This window comes from Pleurodeles waltl, chromosome 6 (genome assembly GCF_031143425.1).
Source record: "Pleurodeles waltl isolate 20211129_DDA chromosome 6, aPleWal1.hap1.20221129, whole genome shotgun sequence".
In the NCBI taxonomy this organism is placed as follows: domain Eukaryota; kingdom Metazoa; phylum Chordata; class Amphibia; order Caudata; family Salamandridae; genus Pleurodeles; species Pleurodeles waltl.
In genome coordinates this window covers 811,676,486-811,698,345 of record NC_090445.1, presented here as the reverse complement: position 1 = coordinate 811,698,345, position 21,860 = coordinate 811,676,486, and the positions used below count along the sequence as shown (strand labels likewise).

At 44.1% G+C, this 21,860-nt stretch overlaps 1 protein-coding gene across 1 annotated transcript in view; it reads left to right on the top strand.

Annotated features, from left to right (window-relative positions):
- SORCS3 (sortilin related VPS10 domain containing receptor 3) overlaps positions 1-21,860 on the top strand; it is a 2,578,554-nt gene that overhangs the window by 2,208,614 nt on the left and 348,080 nt on the right. The window contains exon 17 of the mRNA XM_069239432.1: positions 20,911-21,024. Within this exon, the coding sequence (XP_069095533.1) occupies positions 20,911-21,024 (114 nt within the window). The remainder of the gene's footprint in view (positions 1-20,910; positions 21,025-21,860) is intronic.

The following is a 21,860-nucleotide window of genomic DNA, read 5'->3' as shown; positions in this document are numbered from 1 at the left end:
CAGAAATTGAATATTAGCAATGGTGAACCGTTGAGGGCCAGGAGACTTTGCAGCATGAAATAGACATATGAGAGAGAAGTACAAATAAGTTCAAGAGTTAAGCAAAGTTGATTCTCCAACAAAACGTTCAAAAAACCTAAAAAGTGTTGGCTAAAGCGATATTAGCAAGTAAATGGACTCTCAATGTTAACAAACAAACAAAAAATTATAATATGAGCAGTAACAGGATAAGATTCCTAACCAAGTACTTGGTAGAATCAAATTAGATATGCAGGATTTTGCAAAAAAACAAAAACTTCAATCTTTTTTATGTCAACCCACACATTCACCTGGTTGCGCCTCAATACCCTATTGGGTGATTAGCCACGCTTTATGAATCTTGATTGATTCATTCACCAATATATTGTACCAAAATCTCTCATTACTTAAAAAACAAGATTTTCAGAAACATCCTCACCCCCAAAGACACTGTTACATATCTGAAATTGAAAAAAAGAAGCAAGCAAGCCTACCTACCTTCTCCAGATGTTTTTCCAATGTGGGAATTGTGTCAACTACCAGTATAAAAGGAAAACCGTCCTTTATGAGGCATAAGATCATTGATAAAGGACCTTCATAAAAGGTAAATCAACATTTTGCACATACATACGGACCTACATTTGTATGAGATAGATGTAGGCTCCACAAAATGAATGTTGGATGAGGTGAAGCCAAATTTACAATATGGGTACATCTGTACATTTAGACTTATGACACGGAATGTATCAATTGCATGACATATCTTTGTGTGAATTTGTCTGCATTCCAACATATAGAAGACAAGGCAACAGGGAACTAGTCATTTTGGCTCAAAAAACTGCAGCCAAGAGGGTATGCCTTAGTGCTGCAGCAGAATTCCAAATTTTCCTGAAACATCATTAAAATTTGCAGAAGAATTGCCACGACTTAACTAATAAAACACAGTGTCTTGATGTGATAATTCTAGATGAACAAACAAGTTATTGTGTTTTTATTTGAAATACTATATCTTATGAACAATGGATGTCATTACCGCTAATAATAAACAGTCTAACAATAGTTATGGCACATGATTCCCTAATCCAAGAAATATTGTGTAAATGTATCCACTGATATGTCTCCCTGCACTCAGACAGGGAACATTCAACACATTGTGAAAGCAACCATTCTATAATAGTGCCTTATATGTCTGTAAGAACTAAGGGGGTCATTCCTACATTGGCGGGCGGCGGTCCCCGCCCGCCAAGCAGGAACCGCCGAATGACCGCACCGCGGTCAAAAGACCGCGGCGGCCCTTCTGGCTTTCCCGCTGGGCCGGCGGGCGACCGCCAGAAGGCCGCCCGCCGGCCCAGCGGGAAACCCCCTTTTACGAGGATGCCGGCTCCGAATGGAGCCGGCGGAGTCGAAGGGGTGCGACGGGTGCATTGGCACCCGTCGCGATTTTCAGTGTCTGCTTTGCAGACTCTGAAAATCTTAGTGGGGCCCTGTAAGGGGGCCCCTGCAGTGCCCATGCCACCCCAGGGGCCCCACGACACCTGTTACCGCCATCCTGTTCCTGGCGGTGAAAACCGCCAGGAACAGGATGGCGGTAAGGGGGTCAGAATCCCCATTGCGGCGCTGCAAGCAGCGCCGCCATGGAGGATTCCCTGGGACAGGGGTAAACCGGCGGGAAACCGCCGGTTGCCCTTTTCTGACCGCGGCTTTACCGCCGCGGTCAGAATAGCCAAGGAAGCACCGCCAGCCTGTTGGCGGTGCTTCCGTCATTTTAGGGTTAGAATGACCCCCTAAGACTTTTTTGCATATGTTGACCAGTTTTGTCCATCTGGTTTCTTGCTCTTTCCAACTTGCTTGTGTCTTGTACATTTTGTGGCAGGGATCATGATCTGAATATTTCCTAGTGTCATGTGGCTATCAAAGATGGCAGAACTTGAGGTATTAATTGAGATAAGTGAGTACCCAAACCAGTAATAATCATAGCCTTTTTTGGGGGAAAATGAAAAAGTCACTAGATAAACCTGAGCTCAGCCCCTGGTAACTATGGCACAGAGCAGACAGGCATTACTTAGAGGCAAAATTAAAATTATTTATGTATTCTGAAACAGTGATAAAGTCAAAACAGAACATAAGAAAAGTTACAAACCAATTTAGAAAAAGAGTGGATTTTAATAAAGAATTTGACATAAAAAATGACAAAAATCCAGTAAAGGAAATCAGAGTTATGAGCTTTTAAATTCACCCAGTGGCGCTTGACTGGTACCTGCGCACAAGTTAAGGTCGACTGTGATGTCTGATACAGAAACCAGGTTGTCCAGTCAGATGTTTTACCTTTGGACTTAGTCTCTGAAATGGAAGCCAGAAGGCAGCAGAATGTGGCTGAAAGAGACTCCACAAAGTTCGATAGATACTCAACAAGGTTCCAGTGAAGCTGTTGGTGGGAGAGCTCAGAGTAAGATAAATTTGAATTTTGCACCTAAAGAAGGTCCCTCATCAGCCAAATACATTTGGCATCTTCACCCAGTGAAGATTTCTACCTTTGGACTTAGTCACTTAATTGAAGCTTGCATTCTACCAGTGGGTCAAAACTGCATGCTGTAGCCGAAGATAGTTCTATGAGGCTAGATACCTTTTTTGCGATGTTCTGCTGAATCTGATTTGCTGCTGTGGAAAAGCTCCAAATGGGAGCAACCTGAATCTCTGACCCATTAGCAACAAACTTTTGTCAGATCAGCTAGACGGGTTGATCCCAGGAATTCCACATTTATTCCTGTAATGAGCCTATTGGTGTAGGAACCTCCTGACCACTCCCCAACCAATTTGTTAAAAGTTTCCAGGGTAACCCACTTTTGCAACTTCTACTGTTGTCCCTCTCTACCTAAAAACCAATATGGTAGCACCTTTCTGCTCCTGTGGAGAGATCCTGTGCCCACCCCAGCGGATTGCCCATTGACCTAATTTCCAAGTGGGATGGCAGCTCTAATATCTGTGACCTGTGCCATGGGGGTGCAGAATATCAAGCATATGTTTTTTGTCTGTCCGGCTCTAACCGCACTGCAGAGAATGTGGCTAAAACCTCTCTACCTCCGGCTAAATATTAGATCTCCTAGGGAGGCTCTAGACTCCTTAGTTAGTCCCCAAATGAAATGTTCTGTATAAGAACTTTTTAATTTTTTCAAGGTTTTTAAAGATTTATTAATTTTATTCTAGATAGGAGGCATCACGAAGTTTAGTACATTTAAAGTTGATAAGCCAGTCAACGGGAGGGAGGTATTTAAGTCCATGTGCCAAGAAGGCAATTTGTCCACCCAAGAGAAGGCCAAGCTCTCGTGATGATGAGAATTTGGTGTTGTAACTCTTGTAAGGGGAGTGGAGGAACGCTCTTATACGTATTTAGAAAATTAATTATAAGGAATTAATTTAGTTTTAGGAAATGTATCATATATTTTATTGAGCTGCTTTATTATGTGCAAGCTCTTTTGGTGCTGAGAATTTGGTGTGGTAACTGTTGTAAGGGGAGTGGAGGAATGCTTTTATATAGTACTTAGAAATTAATTGTAAGGAATGAATGTACTTTTAGGAACTGTATTATATATTTTATCAATTTGTTTACTGTTTATATGTGGACCTCTGTGGAGTTCCAAATAATGAAAATAAATAAATAATAATAAAAGGTAAAAAAAAAAAGGATTGCCCATGGAAATTGCCCATGGTTACTCTAAACCAACCAGTTCTGAGGGCAACTCCCTTCTCACTTAGGATTGGGGCCTGCCTGACTGAGGGAACAAAGGTCAGGGACAGGCCCTGGTGTTCAGCTTTATGTCCCTATGAAAGTATAGGCCTCTTTGAAGACTGTCAAGTTCCCGGCCCTAGCCCATGGGCCATCCTGTCAAAAGAGGCATAACAACTCCCTACACCCAAAGTCATTTGTCTCTACTCTAGGAGCAAGGGCACACCTCATTAAGGGTGCTATGCAGCGTGGAGCTCATACAAATGGACCTCATGAGACTTTAGGCATGGAGGTAACTTTCTAAAAGTACATTAAATATATTTATTACAAATTTGACTTCAGCTGTGAATTCAGCTTCTAATAGACACTTCCTAAAGTCCAAGAATGACATTTGCCGGTGTTTTCTAGCTGGAAATTACATAATAAATGTAATGTTATACCCAATGCTTTTCTATGGAACAGCCAGCCTTGCTACAGTGAAAATAGCTTTTGGGACTATTTCACTGTACGTACATGTGGACAATACATTTTTACATATTCTAGTTTTAAATATTATACACCTTGTCTTATGGGCAAAAAGGCCTTCTGATGAGTGAATTATTCATATTTAAAAAGAAGGTTATCCTCCTAATGTGCATTCTGGACCAAGATAAGGTAACCGTACTAGATGCATTTGACTTTGGCCCAGTGCAGTCCTTGCTTGCTATACTACCCTACATTATTTTATTGGGAGCCAAATTCCCACAGATCTGAAAATGTCTATCAAGAAGTTGTCTGGTCCAAAGTACAGAGACGTGACTTATAGTCTACAAAATAGTGGAGATATATCTGACCCTTGTGAGAGTTGGGAAATAATTTTGGACATGCTGCATAATCTGTGATTGTTACTCATAAAAGATCCATCTGATGAGTTTCATGTGACCTGTCGTCAGATCACCTTGTTAAACATTGATTTGCTAATTAACAGAAATAGTCCATAGTGGGACACTGACTTACCTGGGCCATGGTAGACAGATATCAATGGCAGAAAGCTGTGATTTAATGATGGACAGTGCTAAGGCAGCGGTATTGGTAGCAGCATCAGCACTGTAAGCTAGACACCTCACAGGAACATGGCACAATAATGAGGAATAGCATGCAGGAATCATGGCAGCAACACAGACTTCCAATGATGTTCCCCGGTGTAATCATAAGGGGATAGTCCTCTCAGTTCTTAGCAGTACACCTATTCCCAGGTCTGTGGGAATGCCAATTTGAATGCAGAATTACTGCATTATGGGTCACTGAGGGTTGCATTCTGGCCTGCTAACACAATATAGCAATGTATTTACAGTTTTTTTCTGAAGTAAAGCTGTACAAGGGAAACGCAAACAAACTTAATCCATTTAAATAAGATGGAGGGATAAGCAGATTTTGAAAAAAACATGCATACAAGTATCTTCTTAATCCAAACAATGCGTAATCTACAATCTAGATGAAGCATGCCCGATTTTCAGTTTAAAATATTTCAAATAACATGCATCTCACTTCTTGACTACCAGTACAAACTTGTGAAAACATACTTTGCCTCTTTCAACCTTTGCCTTTAGACCTTGGCAACCTCATTTAGACTCTCATATGTTTATGCCTCATGGATTTGCACATTTAACCAAGAGCTATTGGTTCAACCAGTGCTTGCTAAGTGATGCGTTTCTACATGGTCACTCTAGAAGCTAGCTTATTTTATTTTTTTGATTACCACATTTTTATTATTTTTGATTTGAGCATTAATGGCACACATTGAATAGTTCCACGTGTCCATATCATATACACCAGGTTAAAATATATACCTAAGAGGTCACCACAGCCAGCCAATGGTATTCTCACCGCTTGCCCCCGATTTTTCATGTTTCAGGGGGCAGCCCCATGCCTCTTGAATTGGACATTCCTGCTGGGCACATTAGTCCAGGGCCCTTCTCCACTCCACCAGTGACGGATGTTCCTGGGCATTCCACTTTCACACAATGTCACGTTTCGCCACCATCGTTGCCACCCCACGCAAGGCCTGCTCCACCTTCATTCCACCTGTTTAATCTAAAAGACCCAGAAGTGCCCAAGGGGCTTAACTTCAAATTAGCACCCCAGAACCCTGGAAAGGTCCTCACCCACCCCCTCCGAAATAGGGAGTCAGTTCAGGTCAAACCCAGACCATATGGAAGTAGTCAGCTTCTGTCAGGAATCATCATGCAAGTTGGCCCCGGAAGGGCCCACCTTCTCTGTGTAACCACTGGGGAGTCCATTAAGGAGTTCGAAAATAACTGAGTTGAATCAATCGTGGGCATGAAGAGATAACCAGTTCCCTCTGCGTCATTCTGGATTTGTGCTGTTGTTTTTGTCGAGATCCCCTACCCATGCCTCTCACCACATCTAGAAGCCAGGGAAGCGATCCTGGGCATTAATGATGAAGGAGTGGTAAATCCTGGAGATGGCTCCTTTGCCCACCATGTCCATTAGCAGTTTAGCCTTCATGGGATTAAACTCAGGAACTTGGTTACCTGGCAGAATGTGGACTGAAAGGGCATAGCACAGCTGTTGGTACTGGTGTATGTAGGTGCGGGACAACTGGTAGTGTTCCTACATGTCCTGGAAGAACATTAGGGCATCACCCTGCCAGACTTCCCCAAGGTGTGTGATGCCAATCTTGTCCCACTTGCCAAACCCTGTAAGTGGGCCACTTGGGGAAGCCACCTGCCCTGCCACAGCTGGGTCATCCCACTGAACTTCCAACCAATATGCTGAAGCGCCCCCTCCAGCACAACAGGATCACCTGCATACGCTCTGGGCCTGTCCAGGGAATGGGCAAACCATAGAGCAGTCCCACGAGCCAGTTGAAGCCTAAATGTCTCACCTCCTCTCCGTAGGCAGGATCAGTCCATATGCTGTTAAGCCAATCATTAATCATTGTGAGTTGCGCTGCTAGGTAGTAACTGTGAAGGTCAGTCATTCCCATTCCCTTGTCCTATGTGGAGTGCTTTCCATTAACAAAGGGCAAATGGTGGCACTTTCCAGCCCAGATAAATGTAGTGATCTTCGATGTAAGGATCCAAAACCATTTTTGAGGTGTCACATAGAGAACGTTTGAAAAAGGTACAAGAAACGAAGAGCACCATCATCTTAAACAGACCTATATGCCCCAGAAGGTTCAGAGACAGAAGGTCCAAGTGTTGCAATTCTTTATTTAGTCTAATCATGAAGTGGTACAGATTAAGGTTCCACTAAAGTCCTGGGGCAAGCAATGATAATGTCTAAGTATTTGAAGGAGAGACGGTGCTGTAGGATTGTGACACACCAGCATCAGTCATCGGGGTCACCTTGGATTGGCACCAAGAGGGACTTAGAGTCATTAACCCAAACGCCAGAAGCATTGCCATGTAAACAGAGAATCTCCAGACATCAGGGGTCCTAGGATTCCCAGTCTGCTTGGAATAACAGGATGTCATAGTTGTACACTGTGATGCATTCTTTCGACCCTCCTCCCAATGACCAACACCAACTGTAGTGAATCCCAATTTATTTTAATGGGAAACAGGAGTTAGCTTAGCCTTTGGCTTGCAGGCTCGTGCCCCTTCACCTAATGACTTTTACCCTACTTAGTTTGCTGTGTTTGGTGTGTAGCACATGTATTTAATTATATATTTTAAGATGGCTGCCTTGTTTCTAGTTAGGCCAATGTTTTAGTTTCATGTTATCAGTGCCGCTGCGTTAAGGCGTCATTATCAGCGACAAAGATAATCTGTCGGTGTTCACATTAGATACTGACCCTCTTCATGCCTTCGAGGGAATTGTTTACATAAATTACAGTCTCAAGCATGTCTTCTTATCTATTGTTTGTGAATAGACCTACGTCAGGGGTCCAAGCAGATCTGCATAAAAGCACCCCACTTAGACAGATAGTCAGAGGGATTCCAACCAGATGCCATTGCTGCTATCGATGCTGCACCTCGCCTTGACACTGACCCAGTCTTCGTGTCCCTGCGGAGTCTGAGCTAGAGACCTCTTTCCATGGTAACAAGGGTTGGGGGGCTTTTCTCGTGGACACGGCATTGGCAGATTAGGTTTCTCACACCTAGCTTTCTTTTAGGTTAGAAATTAGGAGCATGACATTAGGGTATTAGGACAAATTCCATATCTCATGTCACTTCATGTCATTGCAAGATGGCGGGGGACTTTGTATTAATGACTCTTGTCTTTACCCTTCTGTTTCTTGCATTATTCATTGTCCTAATCATTGCAACCCATGCAAATTATCATAGATTGCAGTTTTGTGAAATAAAACCTATTGAAACCTTACTGTATCTCCTTCATTGCCTGTGTTTGATTGAGACATGTTGTTCATGTGAGAAAGGGCTAATCACCGTTTAACCATGAGAGACCTCACACTCTTGAGTCCATGCGTAATGGCTGCCACAGATCATTTTTTATTGTTTGGGTTTCTGGATGTCTGCATTAATAAGTGATACGATCCTATGCAATGAGCACCTGTCTGGGAGTTGACCTGCTTTAGTGATCACGACAATCGTGGTAGTGTCTATCTCCGGTCAAAAATATCCCGATCGGCTGCTTCAGGTTGTATAAGGCCAGAAGGTGTAGAAAATCAGGGATCAAAAACATTTAAAGTATTCAGTTGGAAAGCTGTCTGGACCCGCTATCTTTCTGAAGGACAGTGCAAACATTGCCTCCTCAATTTCCTCAACTGTAAGCTGTACATATGGCTTAAAAACAACTATTTAATGCACCCATGGAACTATTTATGATTCTGCTTGACATTTTTTGCATTGTTTCTATGGATTGGTTTCATGACTGTTTTATTTTTGCTTAAAAATTGTCATTACTTTTCTGAACGCTCCTCGGTTGAGCCTGTGGATGAAGTCTTAACTCCATAACATTCTTCACATAAGGTCCGAAGAGACTTGACCCTTGTGAACATTTCAGCTGTACCAATTCCTGATGGGATTGTGTGGGACAACGTTCCATTTAATATATACAGGCCTACTGAGGTCATTCAAATTCCATATGTCTTCAAAATTTCTATGACTGATATAATTACACCTGGTGTTGTGTCTGATGATCAGGATGTCTAGACGGTTGATTCTATGTTGACTGAATTGAAGGATTATTCAGTATTTGAAAGTGATGATGTATACAGAAGTGCAAAGAATTATGGGGAAATGTTCTACTATAACAACTGGGGATATTACTACCTGCACGGTGCCACTAGAGACAGACCAATACTTAACTACACACAATGGGAACACTGTTTAACACCACCTGTGGGGAGCCCAAAACATTATTCAGATAAATTCACTTATTTTTCTGGGCATGACACAAAACATCCAGAGTCATATTATTTCAAACTACCTCCTCCAAAAATTAGGAAAATTTTGCTAACTGATACAAAGCTGATTTTTTCTGATTCCTTTGTTTCCCGTCTTGCGGTTGAAGGTTATGAATACTGGAGGAACACTATTGATTTAAAGAGTGTATGGGGAATGCAAGATTGGAAAATACAAGGTAGTGAAGTTTTGTTTAGAGCGTGCCTTATTCCTATGCAAATAATTGTTTTGAATTATACCATTCAACAGACATTGTGTCTAGGGTTAGCAAAAATAAAAGAAATCAAGACACCCAGTATCCCCACACCATCAAAGCTTAATACTTGGCAATACTTCCTGAATGTCACCGAGGAAGAACTAGATGCAAAGGTTCAGGCTGGTACCTATAACTCTTCATGTTCCGGTCCCGGCTGGTGGCTGATTTGACCAATAGACACTAATGGGTGTCAGACACGTTTTGTAAATTCCTCAGGGGGTTTCAAGATTAGCCAGCCAGACCCTTGCTTTGTTTTGCGTCAACACACAGGTATAGTTAAAATATACAGTGTGGGTAAACTGTGCCAACAATGGTTACAGTCTAACATGTTAGACACAGTTAAAGAACATCTTAACACTCTTTCTGAAGATATAGACTTACAGGACTTTCTGTTAGGTCCTAGAAAGCCGCGCTCTAAAAGATTAATCTATGCTATGTATAATGAGATCCGGAAGCTTACGCAGATAGAAGCTGCTTCACGTTTAAGGCAAATAGATAAGGAAAGCTTAGAAAAAGCTTTAGCTGTTGTCGATAATGGCATGAACATTCTGTCCAACACGATTTATTCCCTGACAATCATATTATCATCTGTGATAGATATAATTCAGACAGACATGTCGCTTTTATATCATGGGCAAAGTCAGCTGCGTTCCATCATGCAGTTAGGTTGGACGTTACAGACTTTGAAAAATGGCAGTGTTCCATGGAAGTACATTAACGGTAGTGAATTGTTCACTGCTTTTAATTTATCCAAGGAACAACAGACAATGGCTAAAAGAGAAGCCAGTTTCACCATCCTTCACATAGAAAAGTTAGAGAAGTTGCCATTCACAGTTGCAAAGTCTTTCAACAGTAAGGCTCCTACATGGCATTATTAATCTGCGCATTTCCACTTTTTGTTTTTTTGAAATGCCTGAGATATCTTGCCGTGGGCAGGTACGAGTGACTAGGCGATAGCTATATTAAAGAAGAGTGGGAGTTACCCTTTGAATACAAATGTCTGAACGGCGAAACAGAGGTCTTTCTCAGCAGATGCGAATGCAAGACTACTGTTAGTCATTCAATGATCTGCAAGCAGGTGTCCCTTCACGGCCTCTGGAATGCGGGGGTCGTGAACTTGGCCTGTATTCTGAAGGGTACTCCTGTCCCTTTGATTAAACCACCATTTCATGTACTTTCGAATGGAAGTTATGTGGTGCTGAGTGACCAAATCTGTTGCAGTATGCGACCAGGAATTGCCTACGCAATTTCAATCTCTAAGGTCGTTACGTGTTGTAGACAAGCTTTATTTCCCCCCACACGAGAGATAAAAGTATCAGAAGTGTGGCCTCACATTGATGCTGCTAATATAAATTATGAAAGTCTGAGCAGACTAAATTTGTTAATGTTCCAAAAACAGGTCATGTTGACAACAGCTAGAGAGACGTATACTCTCCAGATTGCAAGATCATCAGCTGAGATACAATCCCTATTAAATACCAACTTCCCCAAGCACTTTGGAGAGCTGGTATCCAGAATGATGAACGCCTCGAGCACTAATGGGATTGTCCACTTCTTTAAGGATGCAGGATCTGGATTTGTGTCCACCTTCCAGACTGTCTTCTGAGTCATTCCATCAGTCATCCATTCACTCTGTTCAAGTGTGTTTGGCGGCTTTCCTATAATTTTGGCATTGATGGGCTGAATACTGCTGCTGTTTCTTCTGATTCGCAGTGGTTGTGTCTTTCCAGCTATGCGAAGCAATGGGGCCACTACCACCAGCTCAATTGTGCTGTGAACACATGGTTCAGGTCTTTAATGCTCCGTTGCTGGAGGAATTTGGAGCTTGATTGGTCATTGTCATTCCGACCACTCCTATGGTGCGTGCAACCAGTCTTTCACTGCATATGGTGCCTCTTCAAACACTTGCCTATAATGTGTTTTACTGTTACGCCAGTGCCTCCTGAGGACCAAGCACTGCTGACGTCCCCAATGAGGGTTCATTCATGGTCGTGCCCCTTGAGACTAAGGCTGATTTGGGAGGCCACTTATGAGCCACCCTTGGTGAGCGATCAGGCTCTTTTTGCCACTGTGCAGAGTGCCACTCCTGCAGGTGGACCTGCACAAGAGACTACTATGCACTACTGCTCCGTGGATCCGTCTGCCTATCCTGTGATCGATCTAACATCTGATGATGTGGCCTCTTTCCTGATGTCCTTTCCATTCGATGGCTTTGAAGATGCCCTTCAAGACCATTACTATTGTTAGAATGATTTGATGATTGGCTTATAGTACCAAATTAAAAGTTTGCATTTAATGCCCTTACTTTGTCCTGCTGTGCTTGTCATGGTCGACATTATATCTCTTTGTATGTTTCTTAGCTATTTTGGTTTTTAGCATGTTATAAATATGATTTTTACCTGGTTTTTATGCTTTTATCTTTTAGTCCAGAGCACTTTTTAGCGTTTGGGTTCCTTCACCTCCGGTAGCGTCACTGCTATGGCGTCACACTTGTTACGGGAATGGGGAGGGTGTAGTGAATCCTAGTTTGTTTTAATGGGAAAAAGAGTTAGCTTAGCCTTTGGTTTGCATGCTCGTGTCCCCATCACCTCGTGTCTCTTGCCCTACTCAGTTTGCTCTGTTTTAGTGCATTTATTTAATTATATCTTTTAGGATGGTTGCCATGTTTCCAGTTAGGACAATGTTTTAGTTTCATGTTATCATTGCCACTGCACTAAGGTTTCAATATCAAGTGACAAAGATAAACAAACTGTAGGTGTTCACATTAGGTACTGTCCTTCTTCACGCCTTCAAGGGAATTGTTTACATAAATTACTGTCCCAAGCGTGTCTTGTTATCTATTGTTTGGGAACAGACCTATGTCAGGAGTCTGAGCAGATCTGTATAAGTGCACCTCACTTAGACAGATAGTCATAGGGATTCCAACCAGATGCCGTCGCTGCTATCGGTGCTGCACGTCACCTTGACGCTGACCCAGTCTTCGTGTCCTATGTAGTGTGAGCTAGAGAGTCTGAGCAGGAGACCTCATTCTACGGTAATGAGGGTTGAGGGGCTCTTCTCATGGACATGCCATTGGCAGATTAGTTTTATCACACCTAGCTCTCTTTTAAGGTTAGAAATTAGGAACATGACATTAGAGTATTAGGACATATAACATACCTCATGTCACTTCATGTCATTGCAAGATGGTGGAGGTCTTTGTATTAATGACTCTTGTCTTTATCCTTCTGTTTCTTGCATTATTCATTGTCCTAATCATTGCAACTTATCGTAGATTGCAGTCTTGTTAAATAAAACCTATTGAGACCTTACTGCATCTCCTTCATTGCCTGTGTTTGATTGAGACATGTTGTTCATGTGAGAAGGGGGTAATCTCCGTTTAACCACAACACCCCCTGAGATGTCACACTCTTGAATCCATGCGTAACGGCTTCCACAAATCACCTTTTATTGTTTGGATTTCTCGTGAGGTGTTGCTTGTGAGCCAGGAGGGTTGGGACGACAGTTGCAATTTGTTGTAGGACAGGCATCATCGCCTACAAACATAAGTACTGTCTTCCTGAAACCAGCAGTCTTGCCTAGAGCAAGAGTCAAACTACGACACAAGCATCACAACAGATGAGGCAGGCCACTAGCTTGATTACCAGAGCAAACAGTTGACGGGACAAGGGACAATTCTGCATAAAGAAGAGTGGCAAATTGGTCCCATTGACCTGAACCCAGGTGGTAGGGCTGGCATAGAGTAGCCCTACAAGTTTGTAACAGTAAACCCAAATGCTGCCCCCTGCATTACCATATCCAGAAAGGACCAATCTACAGTGTCAAAGGTCTTTTTAAAGTCTATGGGGAGTAGCACTGTGTGGTAGGGGCTAGGGTGTGTCTGGGAGAGGGCACATGAACCCTATGTATACAGTGTTGGGTGCTTTTGTTTGGCCAGAACCTGCACTGATCTGGGTAGACAATCTAGGGAAGCGTCTGGTAAGCTGGGAAGCCAAGAGTTTCACAAATATCTTGATGTCTGCATAATAAGTCATATGATCCTGTCGCGTAGGCTCTCATTATCCTAATGAGACTACTGGATTTTTGGGTGGCAGGATCGGTCACAGTGTGGGGGACTAAGTCTAACCCACGGCGAAGGACCCTTGTCACCCCCAATCCGGTTTTGCTCCGGCTAACTAGCAGTGCCTCATCTCTCCCAGAGGGAAGAGATAATTGGGCAGCCGAACGCATGACATCTTAGTGCTTCCCAGGGAAGTCGTGGTCACTCAGATCCCAACCAGTTCTCTCATACACAGTGTGGTCTCATATACAAATGACAAAGGCAGTTTGAGTTTTAAAGATTGGTTTAATAAAACAACTGCATTTTAGATAACAAGGCGTGAGCCGCAATAACCTGAACCATACAACGCAGTAGGATTGAAATAGTAACGAGGAGAGTGAAACATAAGAATAACGCTATAATAGTGCTATTAGATTACATTCTCTCTTCCAAGTTCTATTTTGAGCACAGCATGTTAAGCTCTAAGCCGGCCTTTCAGGTTCCCCCGGGAGGACATCAACCCTCATGCCTGAGCAAAGGCCTGTGATCTGGATCAGCATCTGCAACAGGGCAGTCAGCGTCTAGTTGTGGTTCCCTGGTCGGAATCTCCCTCTTACGTGCACCAGGACTAGGAAGTGTTTTTATAATTAACACGCCTGTGTTCTAAGAAACGTCCCTGCGTAAGAATGTGTACTTTCTACGAACCCTAAAGACTAAACTCCTACCACGTCTATCGGCAATGTACCAGACTGTATCCATGACTGAAGCACAGAGCGAGCAAGAATGTATTGTTTGAGAACTCCGGTGCTGAAGTAAGCTAAACAGTGTGATAGAAGAAAATAAAACAAGACCGTGAAACTGGTTATTGAAAAATAACAGTGCGAGGCTGAATAAAATGCATCTAGAGAAAAGTGCACAGAGGCCTAATGATTTAAGCAAACGCGCAAAGGTTATATTAAATGGCTACACTACAATCCTATGCAATGAGCACCTGCCTGAGAGTAGTCCGCAAAAGCTTATGCCCCTGCTGAGGTCCCTTCATGAAGACAGTTCAGTATGTCTAAAATTGAGGACACTATCCTACAAGCTACGCCCCAGGAAGCCAGCCACTAAAGTAGCATGCCGTATCTCCTTCCATGTTCATAGATCTCCAGCAGTGCCTGGAATCCTCCAGGGAAATCTTCTGCAACCTGAAAGTTGCCAGTGTCGCTTGCGGTTTAAGATGGTTGCGAGCCTGCAACGCAGTTATCTTTCTAAGTTAAGGATCTGAGTCTGTAAGTCAGACATTTGCTATAGCTTGAGCGCTTTTTTGCTGCAGGTATAGCCCTTAATCAACCCCCCGAAAGTGGGTTTACTGGCCGCCCATAGTGTTCCAGCAGATGCCACAGTGCCTTGACTAATGTCAAAGAGTGTTTGAACCTCCCCTTCCACAAAATCAGAACAGTGCTGATCTGTGAGGTACCAGGTGCTGATCTGCTTCAGGGGCTTGTGTAATTTGAGCAGGTCAGGTGCTGGTAGCCAGAACTTATCAATTAGTGACAACATTTTGTGATCTACATAGGTATTGCTGTACGCATGTAGGAGAGGGTGCCGTGTTCTCCAGGCATCACAGAGGCCCAGTGAATCTGTCCATTAAGAGAGTTGTGAAGAGTACCTTCGCCGACCCACCCGGGGGGCTTCCGAGGTATCCAAAATTGGATCTGGAACAGCATTAAAGTTACCCTCTATTAAAGTGACACCTTGTGGGAGTGTTAGTAAAAGGTCTTGGAGCACCTGAAGTGTTACCTGGAGTTGTAGTTGGGGGACATAAGCAGACAGAAAATTAAATTGTCATCCCTCAAGCTGACCTTCAATTCCCAGATAACACACAAGGAGATATACATGAGAGGCAGAAACTACTAAATGATACCTCTTACGAAGCATGATTGCCACTCCGCAGGAACCCCGGGAGAAGCCTGCGTGGTACACCCGATCATAACCAAATCAATCTAAAAAGCAACACTGTCTGCCCAATAGGTGTGTCTCCTGAAGCATGAGACCTCCAGTTGAAAAGGTTTAATGTCTCATAGGACAGCTGGTTGTTTAAGGCGATCACAGAGGCCATTGACATTCCAAGACAGAATCTTAACCATCAACAATGGGAGGTGGAATCACATAAGAATCAGTCCAAATAAGGAACGTCAGGAGGACCAGCTTGAACAAACCACCACAGGAGCACTCAGAGGGGCGTGTTGCACTGTTGCTGCATGAGTTGTATGGAATGGAATCATCACGTGTACAGACAAAGTAAAACAAACAGTTAAAACAACACATTCCCAACTGCCCTTTTTCCCAACACTTCCAACCCCAACATAACAAAACTCCGATAGGACTAAAAGTCTACAAGTGACCTCACAAATGTAAGGATCCTAGCACCCGACAGAGTTTGCTGTAAAGCCCGCACATATCAACAGAACAGTACAAGAAGATATGTCAACCACAAATGTCCAACTGGGGCTGAGGTTAGGGTCTAACGGGGGCAAGGAGGCTGATCGTGAGGGTCAAGGGTTACCACTAGCACCACCTTGATGTCTATTCAAAACTTCAACAGTCCAGGGGCACGTGCCTCATGGGGCACGTCTACAGCATTTGTAGGTAAGTGAAAAAGGTCTGGGTTGTCTAAGAGTAGATCATCCGGGTCAAAGGTGTCAGTCCCAGCAGCACAGCAACCCAGACTTGGTGAGGACTGACATTTTCGTGGGCTGGGGCGAGGTTTACTGGAGTGTATGTGTCATGTCTGGGGGGTAGGGTTTGGGGGAGGGGACTGGGGCATCTCCCCTGCCTCCTGGCTGGCATGTTTCGGATCATTATAACTATGGAGTAGTGTTCAGGTGCCCACTCTGGCACCAGCTCCGGAGTGTCAAAGAAGTAAGAAGAGGAGGTGAACACAACTTTCAATCTAGCTAGAAATAGGAGAACATATTGCAGGTAGAAGGTGCAGAGTTTCATCTTGACTTCTTCAAAAGAACATCTGTGATGTTGAACCATATGGGTGCAGTCTGGAAATAGCATGAACTTTGTGTTTTGAAAGTGTAAGTCAGTGTGGAGCCTGCCATCATGGAGGATGGTGTTGTGGCCGTGGTAGTTGAAGATGCAGGCAATTAGGAAAACGGGCAGGGTCCCCAGGTGGTGGTCACCAGGGATCTATGTGCCTGCTCCACCACAAACTATTTGGAAAGTTTGTCAGTGGGGATCCGGGAATCGGGGAGCTCAATCAATCTTTCAGTAGGTGGACCGCTCCCAGCATCTCAATGCCTTTGTGAAAGCCAGTAAAGCAGAGATTGTTCCCCTCTGATCTGTTCTCTGCATCCTCAGTTTACTCCTCTTGAGATGTAGTGGTGGATGCACCATGGACTTAGCCTCAGTCACACACCCATCAATATTGTGGAGGTCCTGCTTTTACAGGGAGACATCCATCTGGACGTCCCCTACCTTGGTTTCGACTGTCTCGCTAGAGCCTTGAATGACCTTGAGAATAGTGTCAAGATCAGCTCATGGAGGAGGGGTTATGGTGGGAGAGGCCCCTTCGAGGCAACAGAGACATGGGTAGTAAATTGGTCAATTTTCATTTAGACTTCTGCCATCTGGGGAGGCTTATCACAGCCCATGTCCCATTGGAGGCCAGTGGGAAGCATGCAGGAACGCTTACCCTGAAGGTGCAGCATGATCAGCCATAGTGTACAGCAGATGTCATCAAGGATTAACTCAGGATGGTAGGGGGAGGTTGGGCCCCACAATGAAGCCATATATATCGGATTCGCCTGCTAATGGCTGCTCCCAAGCAACAGGATGGTCCCTAATGCACAGATCAGAGTCGTAAAGCGGGGGATTCCGTGAGGAAGCTCAAGATAAAGAATGCCCAACTGCAGGCATCCATGTTGGGGGGGCCCAGTCCCCCTGATAATGACAAAGGTGGAGGGCAGGGTCCCCTTGGTCACAGTTCAGATCAAAGAACTCCCTCAGAAGGTCAGCACGGACAGAGAGGTCACCCTCGAAAATCAGCAACACTCACTAGAAGGCAACACAGCAACTGGGGGCTGAAGCAGGGGTCACAAGCAACACGGAACGAAGGTGAGGGTCACTGTGCGCACCACCAACAGTGGGAGGAGAAGCAGGCGTCCAGGCCACTGTCAGACCCAGCAAGGTACCACTAGACATGCCCCACCCTTGCAGCCAACCAGGTCCAAGTCTGCCATAGGGCAGCAAGTGCCCGAAAGGCACAGCCCTTAGGTCTCCTGACCTCCGCAGCGGCTCAAGGTATGGTATAGGGGTCCTCAGCAATGGCCTAGGGGATCACCGAATCCTCATCTCCCAAGTCAAAAGGGGTTGACCGGGAGCCTCATAGCTGTAAAAGGCAGGAACACTGTCTCTCTTGGTCAGGTGCAGTCCCGTCTCTAAGTGCTGGAGGTTCACGAGCCAGGAGTGACCCCGAGCCTCCAAAACATCAGGGCCCACTCACTCTACCGTGTGGTCTCAGGCCAAGTCCCGGGCAGCAATCATCATTCCTCACCTGCCAGGCAGCTGTAATCACTGCCACTGGAGTCAAGAGAGCTTTGCCTCCTCACTGTGCTGCTGGGCTGTAGTCTCCATCCATTCTGCAGTATCTCAAGTCGCAGGGTATTGCGGGCCAAAAGGCCTCCAGTCCCTCTGATTTTCTGCTGCAGCCGCAGGATAGGGTCTAAGCAGCGGCTGCCATCTTGTGAGGGCCTTGTGTCCCGTAGTGATGTGGGCGGGATTCACTTCAACCCCAAAGCTCCCAATGGCTCAAACTGCCCCCAAGACATCTTCCACAAGTGGGGCTGCTGTGGGGGGAAAAAGCGATTGCTGACAGGTGAGGATGAATATGGATGTGCGCCGGTGCTGCCGGACCCAATTCATAACAGCATGGAGCAAGTTTATTTTAACATTGTGATGTGTAAAAAGCAGCAATTTTAATCATAAATCATTCATGATTTTGTAGAACCGTCTGGGTTATAAATCATCTCTAGGCTAAGATTTCAAATGCATCCCATTGAGACATTGATGTAATAAATAGCAGCATCATCAATTGATACATTTTTTGGATACGATGTCAAACAATGTACAGAAAATACTCCAAAAGTCATAAAAATACCAAACAACCATCATCAAATTCACGACATCATAATAATGTTGTCAATTGGTCTTGTTTCTTATATATAAATTAATGTATATACAATGCAATTGTTCATTACTCTTTTATATCCAATGCTAACACTATAGTAGTTTCAGGATATACATAGCACTTTTAAAAAAAATAGATGATACTAGTAAAACATACTGCGGTATAAAAGAGCTGACCTCTATTGCCTAAAATTGAGGGAACCAAATAACTTTTCTAAGATGTTCACGAAAGTATAAAATGGACTAGAGATTGGTGTGAAAGGTGAACACAATGGAAGCACATAGATGCATCTAAGCACTGTTCATGTTTGGAGAAGCCAACCAGAGAATGTGCAATACCAATCAAAAGCATGTTAAAGATATCAATGTTGGAAGGTTTCAGTGAAAACTAAGGACGGTTCCACGCAGACTGTAAATGGCAATGATATATAAATATGGATGGATTCATTCCTTCTAAACTCTCTTTAGTTCTAATTTAGTTTATAAAAGTGAGAATTTACAATCTTTTTATCTGTACAATTAACCTTCTCTGGTGCTCTAAATAATTCTGATTTTCCAGTCTTGTTACATATGGGCTTTACATATTTTATCCGAGGTATTTTTACAGCATAATCCAATCTCAAACGGTCTAGCATCACAGTACGATTAAACAAGGTTTCTGGTTTAGCCCAGCTAGAGGTCCACAACAACAGTGGCCTAAAGCTTACAAAATTCTGCAAAATAACTAGAACTAAGGCCCTCATTTTGAACATGGCGGTTTGGCCTGCCATGCCGGCATTGGCAGCTGAAACCGCCAGCCGGCATGGCGGGCAAATCCGCCACATAATAAACATGTAAAGGGCTGCAATTGGCAGCCCTCACTCACCGGTGAGTGGAAACACCATCGACAGGGTAGCTGCGCTACCCTTCGGATAATGTTTCCTGATCCACCAGCCTTTAAGGCTGGCAGAGGGGGTACCCCGGGGCACCCTTGGGGGCCCCTGCACTGCCCATGCATTTTGCATGGGCAGTGCAGGGGTCCCGGTGCAGTGCCCCGTCGCGCAGGTCACTGTCTGATTTTCGGGCAGTGATCTGCGCGACGGGTGCAGCTGCACCTGGCACACAGAGGCACTGACGGCGACTCCACATGTCCCAGCCTGGCCTTTCTGTGACCCGGTGGGCGGAAATACTGTTTCTGCCTGCCGGCCCACAGAAAGGATCTTTAATTGGCCGGCGGGTATCCGGGGTCTCTGGCGGTCAGTGTTTTGACCGCCAGCATGAACACGGCGGTTGTTACCGCCGTGTTCATAATGACCACCTAAGTCTTCATGACCTAGAAAGGTAGAACTCCTTGGAGACACAGATAGTAATCTTTTTAGAAAGGGATTCATTACTCTTGTATGTCAGAAACATTTAAATATTCACAAATACCAGCCCCAAATGTGACACCGCTAAGCATTTGTTTTTGCACATGTCCACCATCTATTTTATTAGTGTTATCCCTAATTTTGATACGAATCTAAAAACCGACTCAATTGAGTTTCTAAGTTGCAATATAATGGATAGGCCACCCCACTGCCCCAGCCTCCCCCACCCAATATTCATACTATAAATATCATAAATAATTGACTGAGCAAACAGTTGTGATGGTGATTAGTCAAGAGCATTTGTGAAAAAAGGTTATTTCTAGTAGCCACCCCACGTTATGAATATGGGCTAGCCTACAGATGCCTGGTAAACCATAGCTGACAGGACAAGAATAATAATAAAAATACATAGTTTCTATGAAAGAAGGATATTCATATAGATATGGTTGTTTTATGCGCAATACCTGAAATCTTCTCTTGGCAGACTTTTCAGATACTTAAAGTATTTCGTTATGGTGATTTGGTATTCCCTTTCAATGTTTTGTTGAAAATTAATTTGTATAGTATTAAGTATCTAGGTAGTGTTAGGTAATGCTCTTTCCTATAGAAAGATAACTAAGCATATTAAAATTGTGATACATTTTGGACACTGTTGCCACACAGTTTGCCACCTAAATTTGAATTTAATATGGTTGATTTATAAAATAACCTGGTCAATCCTGCAGCATAATTGCGTACTTCAGTGTCACACACAGTCGAGTGAATTCATATACGAGTGAGCTCGAGGGACACATTTGAAACATAATAGTCCTTATAAATGTTTTTCCCTTTAGCTAGCAGAGTCTCGAGTTCGATTATATGGGTGGTGTTGGCTTGCCGGCTAATTTGCCGATACACTGCAGAGTTTCTCATGTGCTGACCCTAATTTATATAACATGGTCAACTAAATAGTGTGTATTCGATTTACATGACAGTGACTACGGATATGAGAGGCACGACAGTAATCAATGCAGCCCAGCCTTCTGGTTCAACCCTACTTCAATTTCCAAGGACTGCAGCCAAGGGCAGAGCTTCTTGAAAAGCACCGGGTAAGTGAATAACGTATGCATGTAAATACTTGAAATCATGATTTCAATAAGATCCAGTAACTGAGACTTTCAAGTATAAAGTACTGTATTGTACATTATGGGGGTCATTACGACCCTGTCGGCGGCGGTATGTTGGCGGTATGTTGGCGGTAACACCGCCAACACTGCTTGCACCGCTGCCCTGGGGATTATGAGTCCCCGACCGCCAGCCTGTCCGTGGCGGTAAACACCGCCATTGAAAGGCTGGTGGTAAGGGGACTGGGGGTGCCCCTGGGGGCCCCTGCACTGCCCATGCACTTGGCATGGGCAGTGCAGGGGCCCCCAGGCATAGCCCCATCGCGCATTTCACTGGCCGATTTTCGGGCAGTGAAATGTGCGACGGGTGCTACTGCACCCGCTGCACATCAGCATTGCCGCCGGCTCTATTACGAGCCAGCTGCAATGTTGATGTGACATTTCCGCTGGGCCAGTGGACGGTAACACTGTTACCGTCCGCTGGCCCAGCGGTAATGTCAAAATAGGGAGACATGAATACCGCCGGCAATGGCGGTATTCTGTCTCCCGCGGCCTCGGCGGTCTTTTTGAAAGACCGCTGAGGTCGTAATGACCCCCTATATTATTTGTTTATTCTTCCTGTGTAATACAATACAGTTTCTCAGATGAGCTATTAAGAGGTAGAAGGAATAATTTGATAAACAACAGTTACCACAGCTAGAAAGAGTTAAATTCAAGCATTATGTTACAACTCTGTGCAAGTACAAAAAATACTAATACTAAATAATAATAATAAACTCTGACCCTCATGTTTATCAGCTGATTAGGCTAATGTTACAATT